A 15909-nucleotide genomic window follows, 5' to 3' on the forward strand; every position below is an offset into this window, starting at 1 on the left:
TTTAGAGCAGTAGGAGACAGGCCTTGGAGGTGGCAGCTCCAAGGTCTTGGCTGCGCTCACATATGGTGTCAGATGCTGGTTCTGGGGCCCCGGGCAGTGAGAGTTCCCGGGGCCCCAGGCTGGCTCATGCACCATTGTTTTTAATTATTGTAGTATCCCATGCTGTTTAGTTAGGAGGGGGGCAGATGAGAGGGAATATCCTGCACGCTGGTGCCCCCTGCTGGTCATATAGCCATTGTCTATATGCAACTGAAGCCCTCTCCTACTAATTGGCTGACTTGCTCAGCTTTTGCTTGATTATCACTGCAGGCTAGGTGTATCATGTGTGCATTTCTCATTGGCTTATAAGCAGCCTGCAGGCTTTATAAAGCAGCAGAGAACTGTTTGGGAGTGAGGTTCTCCAATTGTGTGTTTGGTAAGTTTTAGAGCAGTAGGAGACAGGCCTTGGAGGTGGCAGCTCCAAGGTCTTGGCTGCGTTCACATATGGTGTCAGATGCTGGTTCTGGGGCCCCGGGCAGTGAGAGTTCCCGGGGCCCCAGGCTGGCTCATGCACCATTGTTTTTAATTATTGTGGTATCCCATGAAGTTTAGTTAGGAGGGGGGCAGATGAGAGGGAATATCCTGCACGCTGGTGCCCCCTGCTGGTCATATAGCCATTGTCTATATGCAACTGAAGCCCTCTCCTACTAATTGGCTGACTTGCTCAGCTTTTGCTTGATTATCACTGCAGGCTAGGTGTATCATGTGTGCATTTCTCATTGGCTTATAAGCAGCCTGCAGGCTTTATAAAGCAGCAGAGAACTGTTTGGGAGTGAGGTTCTCCAATTGTGTGTTTGGTAAGTTTTAGAGCAGTAGGAGACAGGCCTTGGAGGTGGCAGCTCCAAGGTCTTGGCTGCGCTCACATATGGTGTCAGATGCTGGTTCTGGGGCCCCGGGCAGTGAGAGTTCCCGGGGCCCCAGGCTGGCTCATGCACCATTGTTTTTAATTATTGTAGTATCCCATGCTGTTTAGTTAGGAGGGGGGCAGATGAGAGGGAATATCCTGCACGCTGGTGCCCCCTGCTGGTCATATAGCCATTGTCTATATGCAACTGAAGCCCTCTCCTACTAATTGGCTGACTTGCTCAGCTTTTGCTTGATTATCACTGCAGGCTAGGTGTATCATGTGTGCATTTCTCATTGGCTTATAAGCAGCCTGCAGGCTTTATAAAGCAGCAGAGAACTGTTTGGGAGTGAGGTTCTCCAATTGTGTGTTTGGTAAGTTTTAGAGCAGTAGGAGACAGGCCTTGGAGGTGGCAGCTCCAAGGTCTTGGCTGCGCTCACATATGGTGTCAGATGCTGGTTCTGGGGCCCCGGGCAGTGAGAGTTCCCGGGGCCCCAGGCTGGCTCATGCACCATTGTTTTTAATTATTGTGGTATCCCATGCAGTTTAGTTAGGAGGGGGGCAGATGAGAGGGAATATCCTGCACGCTGGTGCCCCCTGCTGGTCATATAGCCATTGTCTATATGCAACTGAAGCCCTCTCCTACTAATTGGCTGACTTGCTCAGCTTTTGCTTGATTATCACTGCAGGCTAGGTGTATCATGTGTGCATTTCTCATTGGCTTATAAGCAGCCTGCAGGCTTTATAAAGCAGCAGAGAACTGTTTGGGAGTGAGGTTCTCCAATTGTGTGTTTGGTAAGTTTTAGAGCAGTAGGAGACAGGCCTTGGAGGTGGCAGCTCCAAGGTCTTGGCTGCGCTCACATATGGTGTCAGATGCTGGTTCTGGGGCCCCGGGCAGTGAGAGTTCCCGGGGCCCCAGGCTGGCTCATGCACCATTGTTTTTAATTATTGTAGTATCCCATGAAGTTTAGTTAGGAGGGGGGCAGATGAGAGGGAATATCCTGCACGCTGGTGCCCCCTGCTGGTCATATAGCCATTGTCTATATGCAACTGAAGCCCTCTCCTACTAATTGGCTGACTTGCTCAGCTTTTGCTTGATTATCACTGCAGGCTAGGTGTATCATGTGTGCATTTCTCATTGGCTTATAAGCAGCCTGCAGGCTTTATAAAGCAGCAGAGAACTGTTTGGGAGTGAGGTTCTCCAATTGTGTGTTTGGTAAGTTTTAGAGCAGTAGGAGACAGGCCTTGGAGGTGGCAGCTCCAAGGTCTTGGCTGCGCTCACATATGGTGTCAGATGCTGGTTCTGGGGCCCCGGGCAGTGAGAGTTCCCGGGGCCCCAGGCTGGCTCATGCACCATTGTTTTTAATTATTGTAGTATCCCATGCAGTTTAGTTAGGAGGGGGGCAGATGAGAGGGAATATCCTGCACGCTGGTGCCCCCTGCTGGTCATATAGCCATTGTCTATATGCAACTGAAGCCCTCTCCTACTAATTGGCTGACTTGCTCCGCTTTTGCTTGATTATCACTGCAGGCTAGGTGTATCATGTGTGAATTTCTCATTGGCTTATAAGCAGCCTGCAGGCTTTATAAAGCAGCAGAGAACTGTTTGGGAGTGAGGTTCTCCAATTGTGTGTTTGGTAAGTTTTAGAGCAGTAGGAGACAGGCCTTGGAGGTGGCAGCTCCAAGGTCTTGGCTGCGCTCACATATGGTGTCAGATGCTGGTTCTGGGGCCCCGGGCAGTGAGAGTTCCCGGGGCCCCAGGCTGGCTCATGCACCATTGTTTTTAATTATTGTAGTATCCCATGCAGTTTAGTTAGGAGGGGGGCAGATGAGAGGGAATATCCTGCACGCTGGTGCCCCCTGCTGGTCATATAGCCATTGTCTATATGCAACTGAAGCCCTCTCCTACTAATTGGCTGACTTGCTCAGCTTTTGCTTGATTATCACTGCAGGCTAGGTGTATCATGTGTGCATTTCTCATTGGCTTATAAGCAGCCTGCAGGCTTTATAAAGCAGCAGAGAACTGTTTGGGAGTGAGGTTCTCCAATTGTGTGTTTGGTAAGTTTTAGAGCAGTAGGAGACAGGCCTTGGAGGTGGCAGCTCCAAGGTCTTGGCTGCGCTCACATATGGTGTCAGATGCTGGTTCTGGGGCCCCGGGCAGTGAGAGTTCCCGGGGCCCCAGGCTGGCTCATGCACCATTGTTTTTAATTATTGTAGTATCCCATGAAGTTTAGTTAGGAGGGGGGTAGATGAGAGGGAATATCCTGCACGCTGGTGCCCCCTGCTGGTCATATAGCCATTGTCTATATGCAACTGAAGCCCTCTCCTACTAATTGGCTGACTTGCTCAGCTTTTGCTTGATTATCACTGCAGGCTAGGTGTATCATGTGTGCATTTCTCATTGGCTTATAAGCAGCCTGCAGGCTTTATAAAGCAGCAGAGAACTGTTTGGGAGTGAGGTTCTCCAATTGTGTGTTTGGTAAGTTTTAGAGCAGTAGGAGACAGGCCTTGGAGGTGGCAGCTCCAAGGTCTTGGCTGCGCTCACATATGGTGTCAGATGCTGGTTCTGGGGCCCCGGGCAGTGAGAGTTCCCGGGGCCCCAGGCTGGCTCATGCACCATTGTTTTTAATTATTGTAGTATCCCATGCAGTTTAGTTAGGAGGGAGGCAGATGAGAGGGAATATCCTGCACGCTGGTGCCCCCTGCTGGTCATATAGCCATTGTCTATATGCAACTGAAGCCCTCTCCTACTAATTGGCTGACTTGCTCAGCTTTTGCTTGATTATCACTGCAGGCTAGGTGTATCATGTGTGCATTTCTCATTGGCTTATAAGCAGCCTGCAGGCTTTATAAAGCAGCAGAGAACTGTTTGGGAGTGAGGTTCTCCAATTGTGTGTTTGGTAAGTTTTAAAGCAGTAGGAGACAGGCCTTGGAGGTGGCAGCTCCAAGGTCTTGGCTGCGCTCACATATGGTGTCAGATGCTGGTTCTGGGGCCCCGGGCAGTGAGAGTTCCCGGGGCCCCAGGCTGGCTCATGCACCATTGTTTTTAATTATTGTAGTATCCCATGCAGTTTAGTTAGGAGGGGGGCAGATGAGAGGGAATATCCTGCACGCTGGTGCCCCCTGCTGGTCATATAGCCATTGTCTATATGCAACTGAAGCCCTCTCCTACTAATTGGCTGACTTGCTCAGCTTTTGCTTGATTATCACTGCAGGCTAGGTGTATCATGTGTGCATTTCTCATTGGCTTATAAGCAGCCTGCAGGCTTTATAAAGCAGCAGAGAACTGTTTGGGAGTGAGGTTCTCCAATTGTGTGTTTGGTAAGTTTTAGAGCAGCAGGAGACAGGCCTTGGAGGTGGCAGCTCCAAGGTCTTGGCTGCACTCACATATGGTGTCAGATGCTGGTTCTGGGGCCCCGGGCAGTGAGAGTTCCCGGGGCCCCAGGCTGGCTCATGCACCATTGTTTTTAATTATTGTAGTATCCCATGCAGTTTAGTTAGGAGGGGGGCAGATGAGAGGGAATATCCTGCACGCTGGTGCCCCCTGCTGGTCATATAGCCATTGTCTATATGCAACTGAAGCCCTCTCCTACTAATTGGCTGACTTGCTCAGCTTTTGCTTGATTATCACTGCAGGCTAGGTGTATCATGTGTGCATTTCTCATTGGCTTATAAGCAGCCTGCAGGCTTTATAAAGCAGCAGAGAACTGTTTGGGAGTGAGGTTCTCCAATTGTGTGTTTGGTAAGTTTTAGAGCAGTAGGAGACAGGCCTTGGAGGTGGCAGCTCCAAGGTCTTGGCTGCGCTCACATATGGTGTCAGATGCTGGTTCTGGGGCCCCGGGCAGTGAGAGTTCCCGGGGCCCCAGGCTGGCTCATGCACCATTGTTTTTAATTATTGTAGTATCCCATGCAGTTTAGTTAGGAGGGGGGCAGATGAGAGGGAATATCCTGCACGCTGGTGCCCCCTGCTGGTCATATAGCCATTGTCTATATGCAACTGAAGCCCTCTCCTACTAATTGGCTGACTTGCTCAGCTTTTGCTTGATTATCACTGCAGGCTAGGTGTATCATGTGTGCATTTCTCATTGGCTTATAAGCAGCCTGCAGGCTTTATAAAGCAGCAGAGAACTGTTTGGGAGTGAGGTTCTCCAATTGTGTGTTTGGTAAGTTTTAGAGCAGTAGGAGACAGGCCTTGGAGGTGGCAGCTCCAAGGTCTTGGCTGCGCTCACATATGGTGTCAGATGCTGGTTCTGGGGCCCCGGGCAGTGAGAGTTCCCGGGGCCCCAGGCTGGCTCATGCACCATTGTTTTTAATTATTGTAGTATCCCATGCAGTTTAGTTAGGAGGGGGGCAGATGAGAGGGAATATCCTGCACGCTGGTGCCCCCTGCTGGTCATATAGCCATTGTCTATATGCAACTGAAGCCCTCTCCTACTAATTGGCTGACTTGCTCAGCTTTTGCTTGATTATCACTGCAGGCTAGGTGTATCATGTGTGCATTTCTCATTGGCTTATAAGCAGCCTGCAGGCTTTATAAAGCAGCAGAGAACTGTTTGGGAGTGAGGTTCTCCAATTGTGTGTTTGGTAAGTTTTAGAGCAGTAGGAGACAGGCCTTGGAGGTGGCAGCTCCAAGGTCTTGGCTGCGCTCACATATGGTGTCAGATGCTGGTTCTGGGGCCCCGGGCAGTGAGAGTTCCCGGGGCCCCAGGCTGGCTCATGCACCATTGTTTTTAATTATTGTAGTATCCCATGCAGTTTAGTTAGGAGGGGGGCAGATGAGAGGGAATATCCTGCACGCTGGTGCCCCCTGCTGGTCATATAGCCATTGTCTATATGCAACTGAAGCCCTCTCCTACTAATTGGCTGACTTGCTCAGCTTTTGCTTGATTATCACTGCAGGCTAGGTGTATCATGTGTGCATTTCTCATTGGCTTATAAGCAGCCTGCAGGCTTTATAAAGCAGCAGAGAACTGTTTGGGAGTGAGGTTCTCCAATTGTGTGTTTGGTAAGTTTTAGAGCAGTAGGAGACAGGCCTTGGAGGTGGCAGCTCCAAGGTCTTGGCTGCGCTCACATATGGTGTCAGATGCTGGTTCTGGGGCCCCGGGCAGTGAGAGTTCCCGGGGCCCCAGGCTGGCTCATGCACCATTGTTTTTAATTATTGTAGTATCCCATGCAGTTTAGTTAGGAGGGGGGCAGATGAGAGGGAATATCCTGCACGCTGGTGCCCCCTGCTGGTCATATAGCCATTGTCTATATGCAACTGAAGCCCTCTCCTACTAATTGGCTGACTTGCTCAGTTTTTGCTTGATTATCACTGCAGGCTAGGTGTATCATGTGTGCATTTCTCATTGGCTTATAAGCAGCCTGCAGGCTTTATAAAGCAGCAGAGAACTGTTTGGGAGTGAGGTTCTCCAATTGTGTGTTTGGTAAGTTTTAGAGCAGTAGGAGACAGGCCTTGGAGGTGGCAGCTCCAAGGTCTTGGCTGCGCTCACATATGGTGTCAGATGCTGGTTCTGGGGCCCCGGGCAGTGAGAGTTCCCGGGGCCCCAGGCTGGCTCATGCACCATTGTTTTTAATTATTGTAGTATCCCATGCAGTTTAGTTAGGAGGGGGGCAGATGAGAGGGAATATCCTGCACGCTGGTGCCCCCTGCTGGTCATATAGCCATTGTCTATATGCAACTGAAGCCCTCTCCTACTAATTGGCTGACTTGCTCAGCTTTTGCTTGATTATCACTGCAGGCTAGGTGTATCATGTGTGAATTTCTCATTGGCTTATAAGCAGCCTGCAGGCTTTATAAAGCAGCAGAGAACTGTTTGGGAGTGAGGTTCTCCAGTTGTGTGTTTGGTAAGTTTTAGAGCAGTAGGAGACAGGCCTTGGAGGTGGCAGCTCCAAGGTCTTGGCTGCGCTCACATATGGTGTCAGATGCTGGTTCTGGGGCCCCGGGCAGTGAGAGTTCCCGGGGCCCCAGGCTGGCTCATGCACCATTGTTTTTAATTATTGTAGTATCCCATGCAGTTTAGTTAGGAGGGGGGCAGATGAGAGGGAATATCCTGCACGCTGGTGCCCCCTGCTGGTCATATAGCCATTGTCTATATGCTACTGAAGCCCTCTCCTACTAATTGGCTGACTTGCTCAGCTTTTGCTTGATTATCACTGCAGGCTAGGTGTATCATGTGTGCATTTCTCATTGGCTTATAAGCAGCCTGCAGGCTTTATAAAGCAGCAGAGAACTGTTTGGGACTGAGGTTCTCCAATTGTGTGTTTGGTAAGTTTTAGAGCAGTAGGAGACAGGCCTTGGAGGTGGCAGCTCCAAGGTCTTGGCTGCGCTCACATATGGTGTCAGATGCTGGTTCTGGGGCCCCGGGCAGTGAGAGTTCCCGGGGCCCCAGGCTGGCTCATGCACCATTGTTTTTAATTATTGTAGTATCCCATGAAGTTTAGTTAGGAGGGGGGTAGATGAGAGGGAATATCCTGCACGCTGGTGCCCCCTGCTGGTCATATAGCCATTGTCTATATGCAACTGAAGCCCTCTCCTACTAATTGGCTGACTTGCTCAGCTTTTGCTTGATTATCACTGCAGGCTAGGTGTATCATGTGTGCATTTCTCATTGGCTTATAAGCAGCCTGCAGGCTTTATAAAGCAGCAGAGAACTGTTTGGGAGTGAGGTTCTCCAATTGTGTGTTTGGTAAGTTTTAGAGCAGTAGGAGACAGGCCTTGGAGGTGGCAGCTCCAAGGTCTTGGCTGCGCTCACATATGGTGTCAGATGCTGGTTCTGGGGCCCCGGGCAGTGAGAGTTCCCGGGGCCCCAGGCTGGCTCATGCACCATTGTTTTTAATTATTGTAGTATCCCATGCAGTTTAGTTAGGAGGGGGGCAGATGAGAGGGAATATCCTGCACGCTGGTGCCCCCTGCTGGTCATATAGCCATTGTCTATATGCAACTGAAGCCCTCTCCTACTAATTGGCTGACTTGCTCAGCTTTTGCTTGATTATCACTGCAGGCTAGGTGTATCATGTGTGCATTTCTCATTGGCTTATAAGCAGCCTGCAGGCTTTATAAAGCAGCAGAGAACTGTTTGGGAGTGAGGTTCTCCAATTGTGTGTTTGGTAAGTTTTAGAGCAGTAGGAGACAGGCCTTGGAGGTGGCAGCTCCAAGGTCTTGGCTGCGCTCACATATGGTGTCAGATGCTGGTTCTGGGGCCCCGGGCAGTGAGAGTTCCCGGGGCCCCAGGCTGGCTCATGCACCATTGTTTTTAATTATTGTAGTATCCCATGCAGTTTAGTTAGGAGGGGGGCAGATGAGAGGGAATATCCTGCACACTGGTGCCCCCTGCTGGTCATATAGCCATTGTCTATATGCAACTGAAGCCCTCTCCTACTAATTGGCTGACTTGCTCAGCTTTTGCTTGATTATCACTGCAGGCTAGGTGTATCATGTGTGCATTTCTCATTGGCTTATAAGCAGCCTGCAGGCTTTATAAAGCAGCAGAGAACTGTTTGGGAGTGAGGTTCTCCAATTGTGTGTTTGGTAAGTTTTAGAGCAGCAGGAGACAGGCCTTGGAGGTGGCAGCTCCAAGGTCTTGGCTGCACTCACATATGGTGTCAGATGCTGGTTCTGGGGCCCCGGGCAGTGAGAGTTCCCGGGGCCCCAGGCTGGCTCATGCACCATTGTTTTTAATTATTGTAGTATCCCATGCAGTTTAGTTAGGAGGGGGGCAGATGAGAGGGAATATCCTGCACGCTGGTGCCCCCTGCTGGTCATATAGCCATTGTCTATATGCAACTGAAGCCCTCTCCTACTAATTGGCTGACTTGCTCAGCTTTTGCTTGATTATCACTGCAGGCTAGGTGTATCATGTGTGCATTTCTCATTGGCTTATAAGCAGCCTGCAGGCTTTATAAAGCAGCAGAGAACTGTTTGGGAGTGAGGTTCTCCAATTGTGTGTTTGGTAAGTTTTAGAGCAGTAGGAGACAGGCCTTGGAGGTGGCAGCTCCAAGGTCTTGGCTGCGCTCACATATGGTGTCAGATGCTGGTTCTGGGGCCCCGGGCAGTGAGAGTTCCCGGGGCCCCAGGCTGGCTCATGCACCATTGTTTTTAATTATTGTAGTATCCCATGCAGTTTAGTTAGGAGGGGGGCAGATGAGAGGGAATATCCTGCACGCTGGTGCCCCCTGCTGGTCATATAGCCATTGTCTATATGCAACTGAAGCCCTCTCCAACTAATTGGCTGACTTGCTCAGCTTTTGCTTGATTATCACTGCAGGCTAGGTGTATCATGTGTGCATTTCTCATTGGCTTATACGCAGCCTGCAGGCTTTATAAAGCAGCAGAGAACTGTTTGGGAGTGAGGTTCTCCAATTGTGTGTTTGATATATTATCTACCCAACGTTCACAAAAAATGCAGTCAATCCCCCGGGAAGGCCTATTGTCAGTGGGATTGGGTCAGTTACATACAGGGTGGAGGAATACGTAGATACATTTTTACAACTTTTGGTAATCAAAACAAGTTCATATTTGAAAGATTCGAAACGTGATCAATATTTTGAAGGATCTAAGTTTTGAGGAACCCCCATTTTTATTGACTGCTGATGTTACATCGCTATATACTGTGATACCCCATGAGGAAGGCCTGTGGGTAATTGAGCATTTTATGCTGGAAGATGGACGTTTAGGCCCTAGACAGATAACATTCATAGTTAATTGCACCAGATTTGCTTTAGAGCACAACTATTTTTGGTTTGGGGGTGATTTTTACATTGACAAAGTGGGTGTGGCCATAGGGGCAAAATTTGCTCCTAGTATGGCCAACTTATACATGGCCCTATGGGAGGAAACCTCCATCTATAGAGAACCAAGTGATGCATTGATAGTTTGGAAAAGGTTTATTGACGATATCCTGTTTATGTGGGGGGTGATGAGAACTCCTTGATGTTGTTTATAGAAAACCTTAATGCCAGAGGGGGGAATTTGAAATTTTCCTGTGAATATAGCAAATCTGAGATTAATTTTCTACATTTAAATATAAAGAATTCAAATGAGACAATTAAGACCACCACTTTTCTGAAACCGACAGACAGGAATAGTTTTATACCAGTCAATAGTTGTCATCATCCCAACTGGCTGCGTGCTATCCCGAAAGGACAAATTTTAATAATGAGGAGGAACTGTGAGGAATTTGAGGATTAGCAGAGGGAAAGTGAATCATTAAAAAAGAAATTTGAGGATAAGGGTTATGAAACATTGAAGCTGATGGAAGTACAAAATGAAGTAGCTCAAATTGACAGAGAAAGTATTTTGAGAGACAAAGAAAGGGTAAATAACAAGATGGTATGTCTTTTCATAACAGGATATAGCAGACAATATAAAAAGTTCAAAAGAATTATTTAGAAACATTGGTCACTTCTTAAAGAGGATCCGGTCTTGTGTTAATTTCTGCCTGAAAATCCAGAGGTTTTAAGGATATTTTAACGTTTAGTGCTATAGACACACCCCAATATAAAGGGCTAAGTTCATTTGGGGAAATAGGTTTTTATAAATGCAGGAAATGTTTACCCTGCAGGATGTGCACACTTACCCCCAGGGTTCAACAACATTTTGGGGATGAAGAATATGAGATAAAACAGTTCATTTCTTGTGAAATCATCCCAGTATGTTGTATATTTATTAACTTGTCCCTGTGGGAAATATTATGTAGGCAGAACCAAAAGGACCCTTAAAGAGAGAGTGGGGAAACACATTAATAATATAAGGAATGGCTTTAAAGAGCATTCGGTTTCTGAGCACTTAAGGATTTATCATCAGCAAGATCCACCAGGCCTCATTTTTTGTGGGATAGAAAGGAATTTGGGTAATTGGAGGGGTTCCCATAGGGTTAGGGATATTTCTAAGGCGGAGGCCAAATGGATTTTTGCAGTAAACTGTATGGAGCCTAATGGGTTAAATATTGAGCTTGACCTGAACTGTTTTTTTAACAGATGAGTAAGTTGGTTGTAAGGCATTAGATGTAAATGGGGATTTCTATTTTAGTAGAGTATAGATAGTGTAGTTAGGTGATCGACCACTAGATGGCTGATTACTTATTGGGCAATGTGATTTATATTTATAATTTTCTTATTTTATATGTATTACTCTCTTTTATTATTTATTTTCATCTCCTTCTTTATCAATGTAATATTATATCAGTCAAAAACAGCGAGATTGGTAAAAAAGCAGGTATGACCCGATTGAGCACAAATCACAAAAGATAATCAATCCAAAATTTACTTTAGTAATCAAAAATTGTATCAAACATCCTAAAAAATCCCCAATAAAAATGTGCCCACCCCGCACCCCCTCCCGCACCCCTAATTTAATATTATATTGTGATTTATGAAGTTGTTTATTGTAATTGAGGTTCCGTGTTAAACAAACCATTTAATCCAGTGCGGAAGGAGAGGTAATGAATTATGCTTCCGTGCGGTCCAAGCGTAATAGGAATGAATATGTCTGACATCCCTCTTTTGGCGTTCCAAGCTGCGGAAATACTTCTATGTAGAGGCGGAAGTGACGTAGCGCTTGTAACGATTGAGGAATCGTATTCGCGGTCAGCGCACCAGACGTGCGCTGACGAGGCGGATTTCCTCCACAAGCGTATATTTGAGGACACCCAGGATAGGTGCTATGCACCCGCAGAGGGCAATTCCCTCCGGCAGATGGCGCTGTGGAGTGCAGGCGAACACAGTCGCTGCACAGCCACAGATGCCAGACGGGAATTGTACAGATCCAGGACAAGGTACGATCAGGCAGGGCCGGATAGCCCACAAGAAACAGAGCAAAGGGACAGAACCAATGTGTGTCCACCAAACTAGTCGCCACCCAGCGACGGTGAACACACAACGGCGAAAACGAAGTGAGAATGCAATCGCAAGAATGGCGATTGCCGACAGAGACACAGGACTGAGCAAAACAGGGTACGAGGGTAGCAAAGGCACAGCAAATAATACAATAAGGAGATACGGAAAATAAACGCTAGCTAACCGCGAACACTCATTCGCAACAGTGCACGCGGTTATGCGCGGTCTCCACGTGATAAGCACAATAGAGACAAGCACGCCTAACTAACCATTAACAGACAAACATGAAACAGAGGACGCGAGCGCTTGCTTAACGGTTACCTCACCGAGCCTCCAGCAAGCATAGCAGACAAGACAGACACACGAAAACAGGGACAAGCGAGAGATAGGATGCACAGCACTAGCGGAAAGTGGCTAGCACGATCCAGGTACAGAGTAGCAGAACAGAAGGATCCCCAGCGCTAGCGAAAAGTGGCTAGCGCGATCCCAGAAGACAAAACAGAAGGATCCCCAGCGCTAGCGAAAAGTAGCTAGCGCGATTCCAGGAGACAGAACAGAAGGATCCCCAGCGCTAGCGAAAAGTGGCTAGCGCGATCCCAGGAGACAGAACAGAAGAGATAGCTGGTAGCAACCGCTGCACCAGCTATACTCCAAGAACAGAGATCAGAACCATTTCCTGTCGACCACCGTTGGGACAGGACAATAACAACAGAACAAACAAACAGATAATACAACCTGACTGGGCTAGAAGGGGAGCCTAAAGCAACCCCCTACTAGATAGCAATGGCTGACACTCCAGCAGTGTCCATCAGGAACAGACCATGGAAGGGAAATGACCAGCAAAGCCTTCTGGGAAACATAAAGCTCTTATAGTGCTAGTCATCAAAGAAGGCAGGTAGGGGATTTGCATAACGAATGTATGCAAATTCCCCAGCAAGAGAACAGACCAGAAACTTGCAATGGAAAGACAGGTCTCTGTTCCAGAGACCTGCAGCCCACAGACTAGAGGAATGGACAAACAGCTGTCTGCCTGTGCAGCCAGCTGAGCGGATCATCACAGCGCTGAGATGAGAGAGAGCGAGTAGGCGCCGTGAGTGCGCTCCAAGCGGCGGATGTTCAATGACATAGCGGCGGAAATGATGTCCTCCGCAATATGGAGACGGTACCACGACAGGAAGTCCCTAGATGGGATAACTATTTAAGAAGCCGATTTACACCACTCGGTAAGCTAGCCCCTGTTGACGCCATAGCGAAACCGGTCGGGCCTGGGCCAACGAGTGGTTGGTGTTAGAACGGCACCTTATGATTATAAACGCGCTTGTACATTGTGGGTCCCTGTGGAAAGGTCCCGGATGTCAGTATTTTATTGGTATTTGATGAGCAATTAAAAGTTGTTGTTTTTAAAACGGAGTACACTTAGATCTATTCTTTGATTATGGTTTTATACTGAGGATTATTGTGACGTATGAAGAAGAGTGGATCCTTTTGGTATATGTTGGAGAAGCAGTGATCGTTGAATGGTTACCACAAACGCTCAGACTTTATAATCTGGGTCTTTCATCCACTTGGAAAGCCTGCACTTTGAAGGGTGTGATGGTGGAATTGAAATTATGATGCCAATCAGCGCTGAAGTTTTTTGAGAAGTATAGTATTCTCTGGCTCAAAGAAGTTTGAAGGGTGCATTCACCCAATGCTCGTTGTGGTGCTCTATAATGTAAGTTCTAATCAAATGGCAACGTGTCGCTACAGTCCTCCAATGGGCCCACTCACATCGTTGACAACAGATTTAGGGCTCGTTCGCACTATGAGCGTTTGCAGGTTTTTTTTAAGCACTGGTGATTTTAGAAATCGCCCCAAAAGCGCTTGTGCAATGATTCTCTATGAGCGTGTTCACATGTAAGTGTTTCGATTTCATTGAAATCACAAATGCGCTACATGTACCATTTTCTGAGCGCTTTTGCTATAATGGAAGGTATAGGGGAATTGCAAAACGCTTGAAAAAGCACTTTGTATAGTGATTTACCCTAGAGTCGATGTCAGGAAATGACAATCTCAATCGCTCCACAATAGCGCTTACAAAAGCGTTTTTTTAAGCTCAAAGCTCAGAGAAAAGCGCTTTGAAAAACTCTCAAATTGCTCAGCGCTTGCGATAGCACTGGCGATTTATAATGTGAACAAGGCCTTAATGTGAACTTAGCCTAATCAATAATTTTTTGTCCATGGACTACAGCTCCTTTAATGACAAAATGAGGGACACATCAGTCATTCTATGTTGCATACTCACGTTATCCGTTCATTTTTCTGAAACATGACATTGACCTGCAGCCTTTTAGCAAAGTGCATTGTAAACCCAGTTATCTGAAAAGAAACAAATCAAGCATAAAAAAACAAGCAAATCAGCATATAAACTAGACTGGAAAGAATTCTCTCCATCTCTCCATAGAGAATCAATCAATACAGCCATTTAAAAAAGCAATGGAGATGTGCAAAATCCAGGTACCCATAGCACACAATTAAATGTCACTTTTTTTAAAGGGACCCTGACCAGCCCACCGTAGGCCGTGAGGTCCCCCGGCGTCGTCCTGGCTCCTTCCCTGGTCCCAACTCCGGTTACAGGATGACTTCGGCCAGAAGTAGTCAGGTCTTCTTCCCGCTTCCGTGGATTGCGGCATTACGCTGGTCGGCTATGCATCATCTCACCGTCTGGCATGAAAGTCCTGCTCATGCACGGTTCAATCTTTGCGAACTGCGCATGTGCAGGACTCTCACACTGGCCGGTGTGATGACGCATAGTCGGTGTAATGCCGCAATCCATGAAAGCGGGAAGCAGAACTGACGACTTCAGGCCGAAGTCGTCCTGTAACCGGAGCCAGTACCAGGAAAGGAGCGAGGAGGGGACCTTGTGGCCTACGGTGGGCTGGAGGAAGCCCCAGGTAAGTGTAAAGTCTGTTTTTATCACCTGCTCAGGGTCCCTTCAACACATTCTCCAAGGTATTACTTTTTTTAAAAATTGTTCAGCCCACTCTTTTCCTTATATTCCATGTGTAAAAAGTAATTTATGAGGCTTAGTTCACACTGTGGGGCATACAGTAGAATCTTGTTATAGTAAGCTCTGATATAGTAATCTTCTGGATATCGTAAACTCAGTCCTCAGGACCTAGCAACTGTGTCTGTATAAATAGTTAATGTATGAACAATTCTGATAAAGTAAACTTCTGATATAGTATACTACTTTTCCTGGTCCCTTGGAGTTTACTATAAAGGGATTTTTCTGTATTTACAAAACTTTGGTAAAGATAGGTGTTAATTACACTTAATTAAGGTGACAAGGTAGTGCACATTGCCCAATTAACGTGACATGCTGCTTGTGAGATTTGACTACTGTACAGTGATTTACATGGTTACATTTTACATGGCTATTTCACTTGATCACATTCAAGCCTAATGGCTGGCAACCCAACCGGGTCGACCTCGTGTGCATGCGCGGGTGCAAGCCCACACCACTCATTGTCCTGCTCCCGTGGCTGGGAGCGTTCTGCGCAGGTGCAGTGCTACTATTGCAGTTTACACTCTTTTTAAAGTACGTGTTACCACTGCGAATCCAGCCTATGGCGGACTCTTTCACACAGGAGACTGCAATGTACAGAAGGGATGCAGTTTATTCTCCAATCTACTGGCCACCAAGCGCCTTCTGGCTGTATAGCAGAGATTGTAAATTTTACTTCCTTGACACATGGTGCAATTACTATGCAGAAAAGGACCAACTCGGTACATGTGAGTGCAGCTGCAGACACGCTCAGACGTGACTCCATGAGACAGATGCCTCTCCATTCGGTTACGGCAATTAAGCTGTGGAGGAGATTTGGGCGCTGTTACGCTGCTAATGTAATTTTGCCACTATAAGGAGAATCCTGGCGCATACTGTTCAATTTGGGCACAGCGCACTGGTTATAGGCTTGTGCTGCACCTAAATTTAACAGTATGCGCCAGGATTCTCCGTATACCGAAGAAATTTTTAAGTGTCGGGCCTGGCGGCGAAAGTGGGTGGATACTTTCTGCGTTCCAGTCGCATGGGACGCTCCGCTCTGTGTGCGGCTAGTCTGGTCTTCTAGCCGCACACAGAGCGGAGCGTCCCATGCGACTGGAACGAGGTAAGTCTCCGCCCACTTTCGCCGCCGGGCCGACACTTA

The 15909-nt window shown here is 47.6% G+C and overlaps 1 protein-coding gene across 1 annotated transcript in view; it reads right to left on the bottom strand.

Annotated features, from left to right (window-relative positions):
• Window positions 1–15909, bottom strand: part of LOC137562292 (platelet glycoprotein 4-like) — a 92729-nt gene that overhangs the window by 18000 nt on the left and 58820 nt on the right. Inside the window, exon 10 of the mRNA XM_068273626.1 lies at window positions 14004–14077. Within this exon, the coding sequence (XP_068129727.1) occupies window positions 14004–14077 (74 nt within the window). The remainder of the gene's footprint in view (window positions 1–14003; window positions 14078–15909) is intronic.

This window comes from Hyperolius riggenbachi, chromosome 3 (assembly GCF_040937935.1).
Source record: "Hyperolius riggenbachi isolate aHypRig1 chromosome 3, aHypRig1.pri, whole genome shotgun sequence".
NCBI lineage: Eukaryota > Metazoa > Chordata > Amphibia > Anura > Hyperoliidae > Hyperolius > Hyperolius riggenbachi.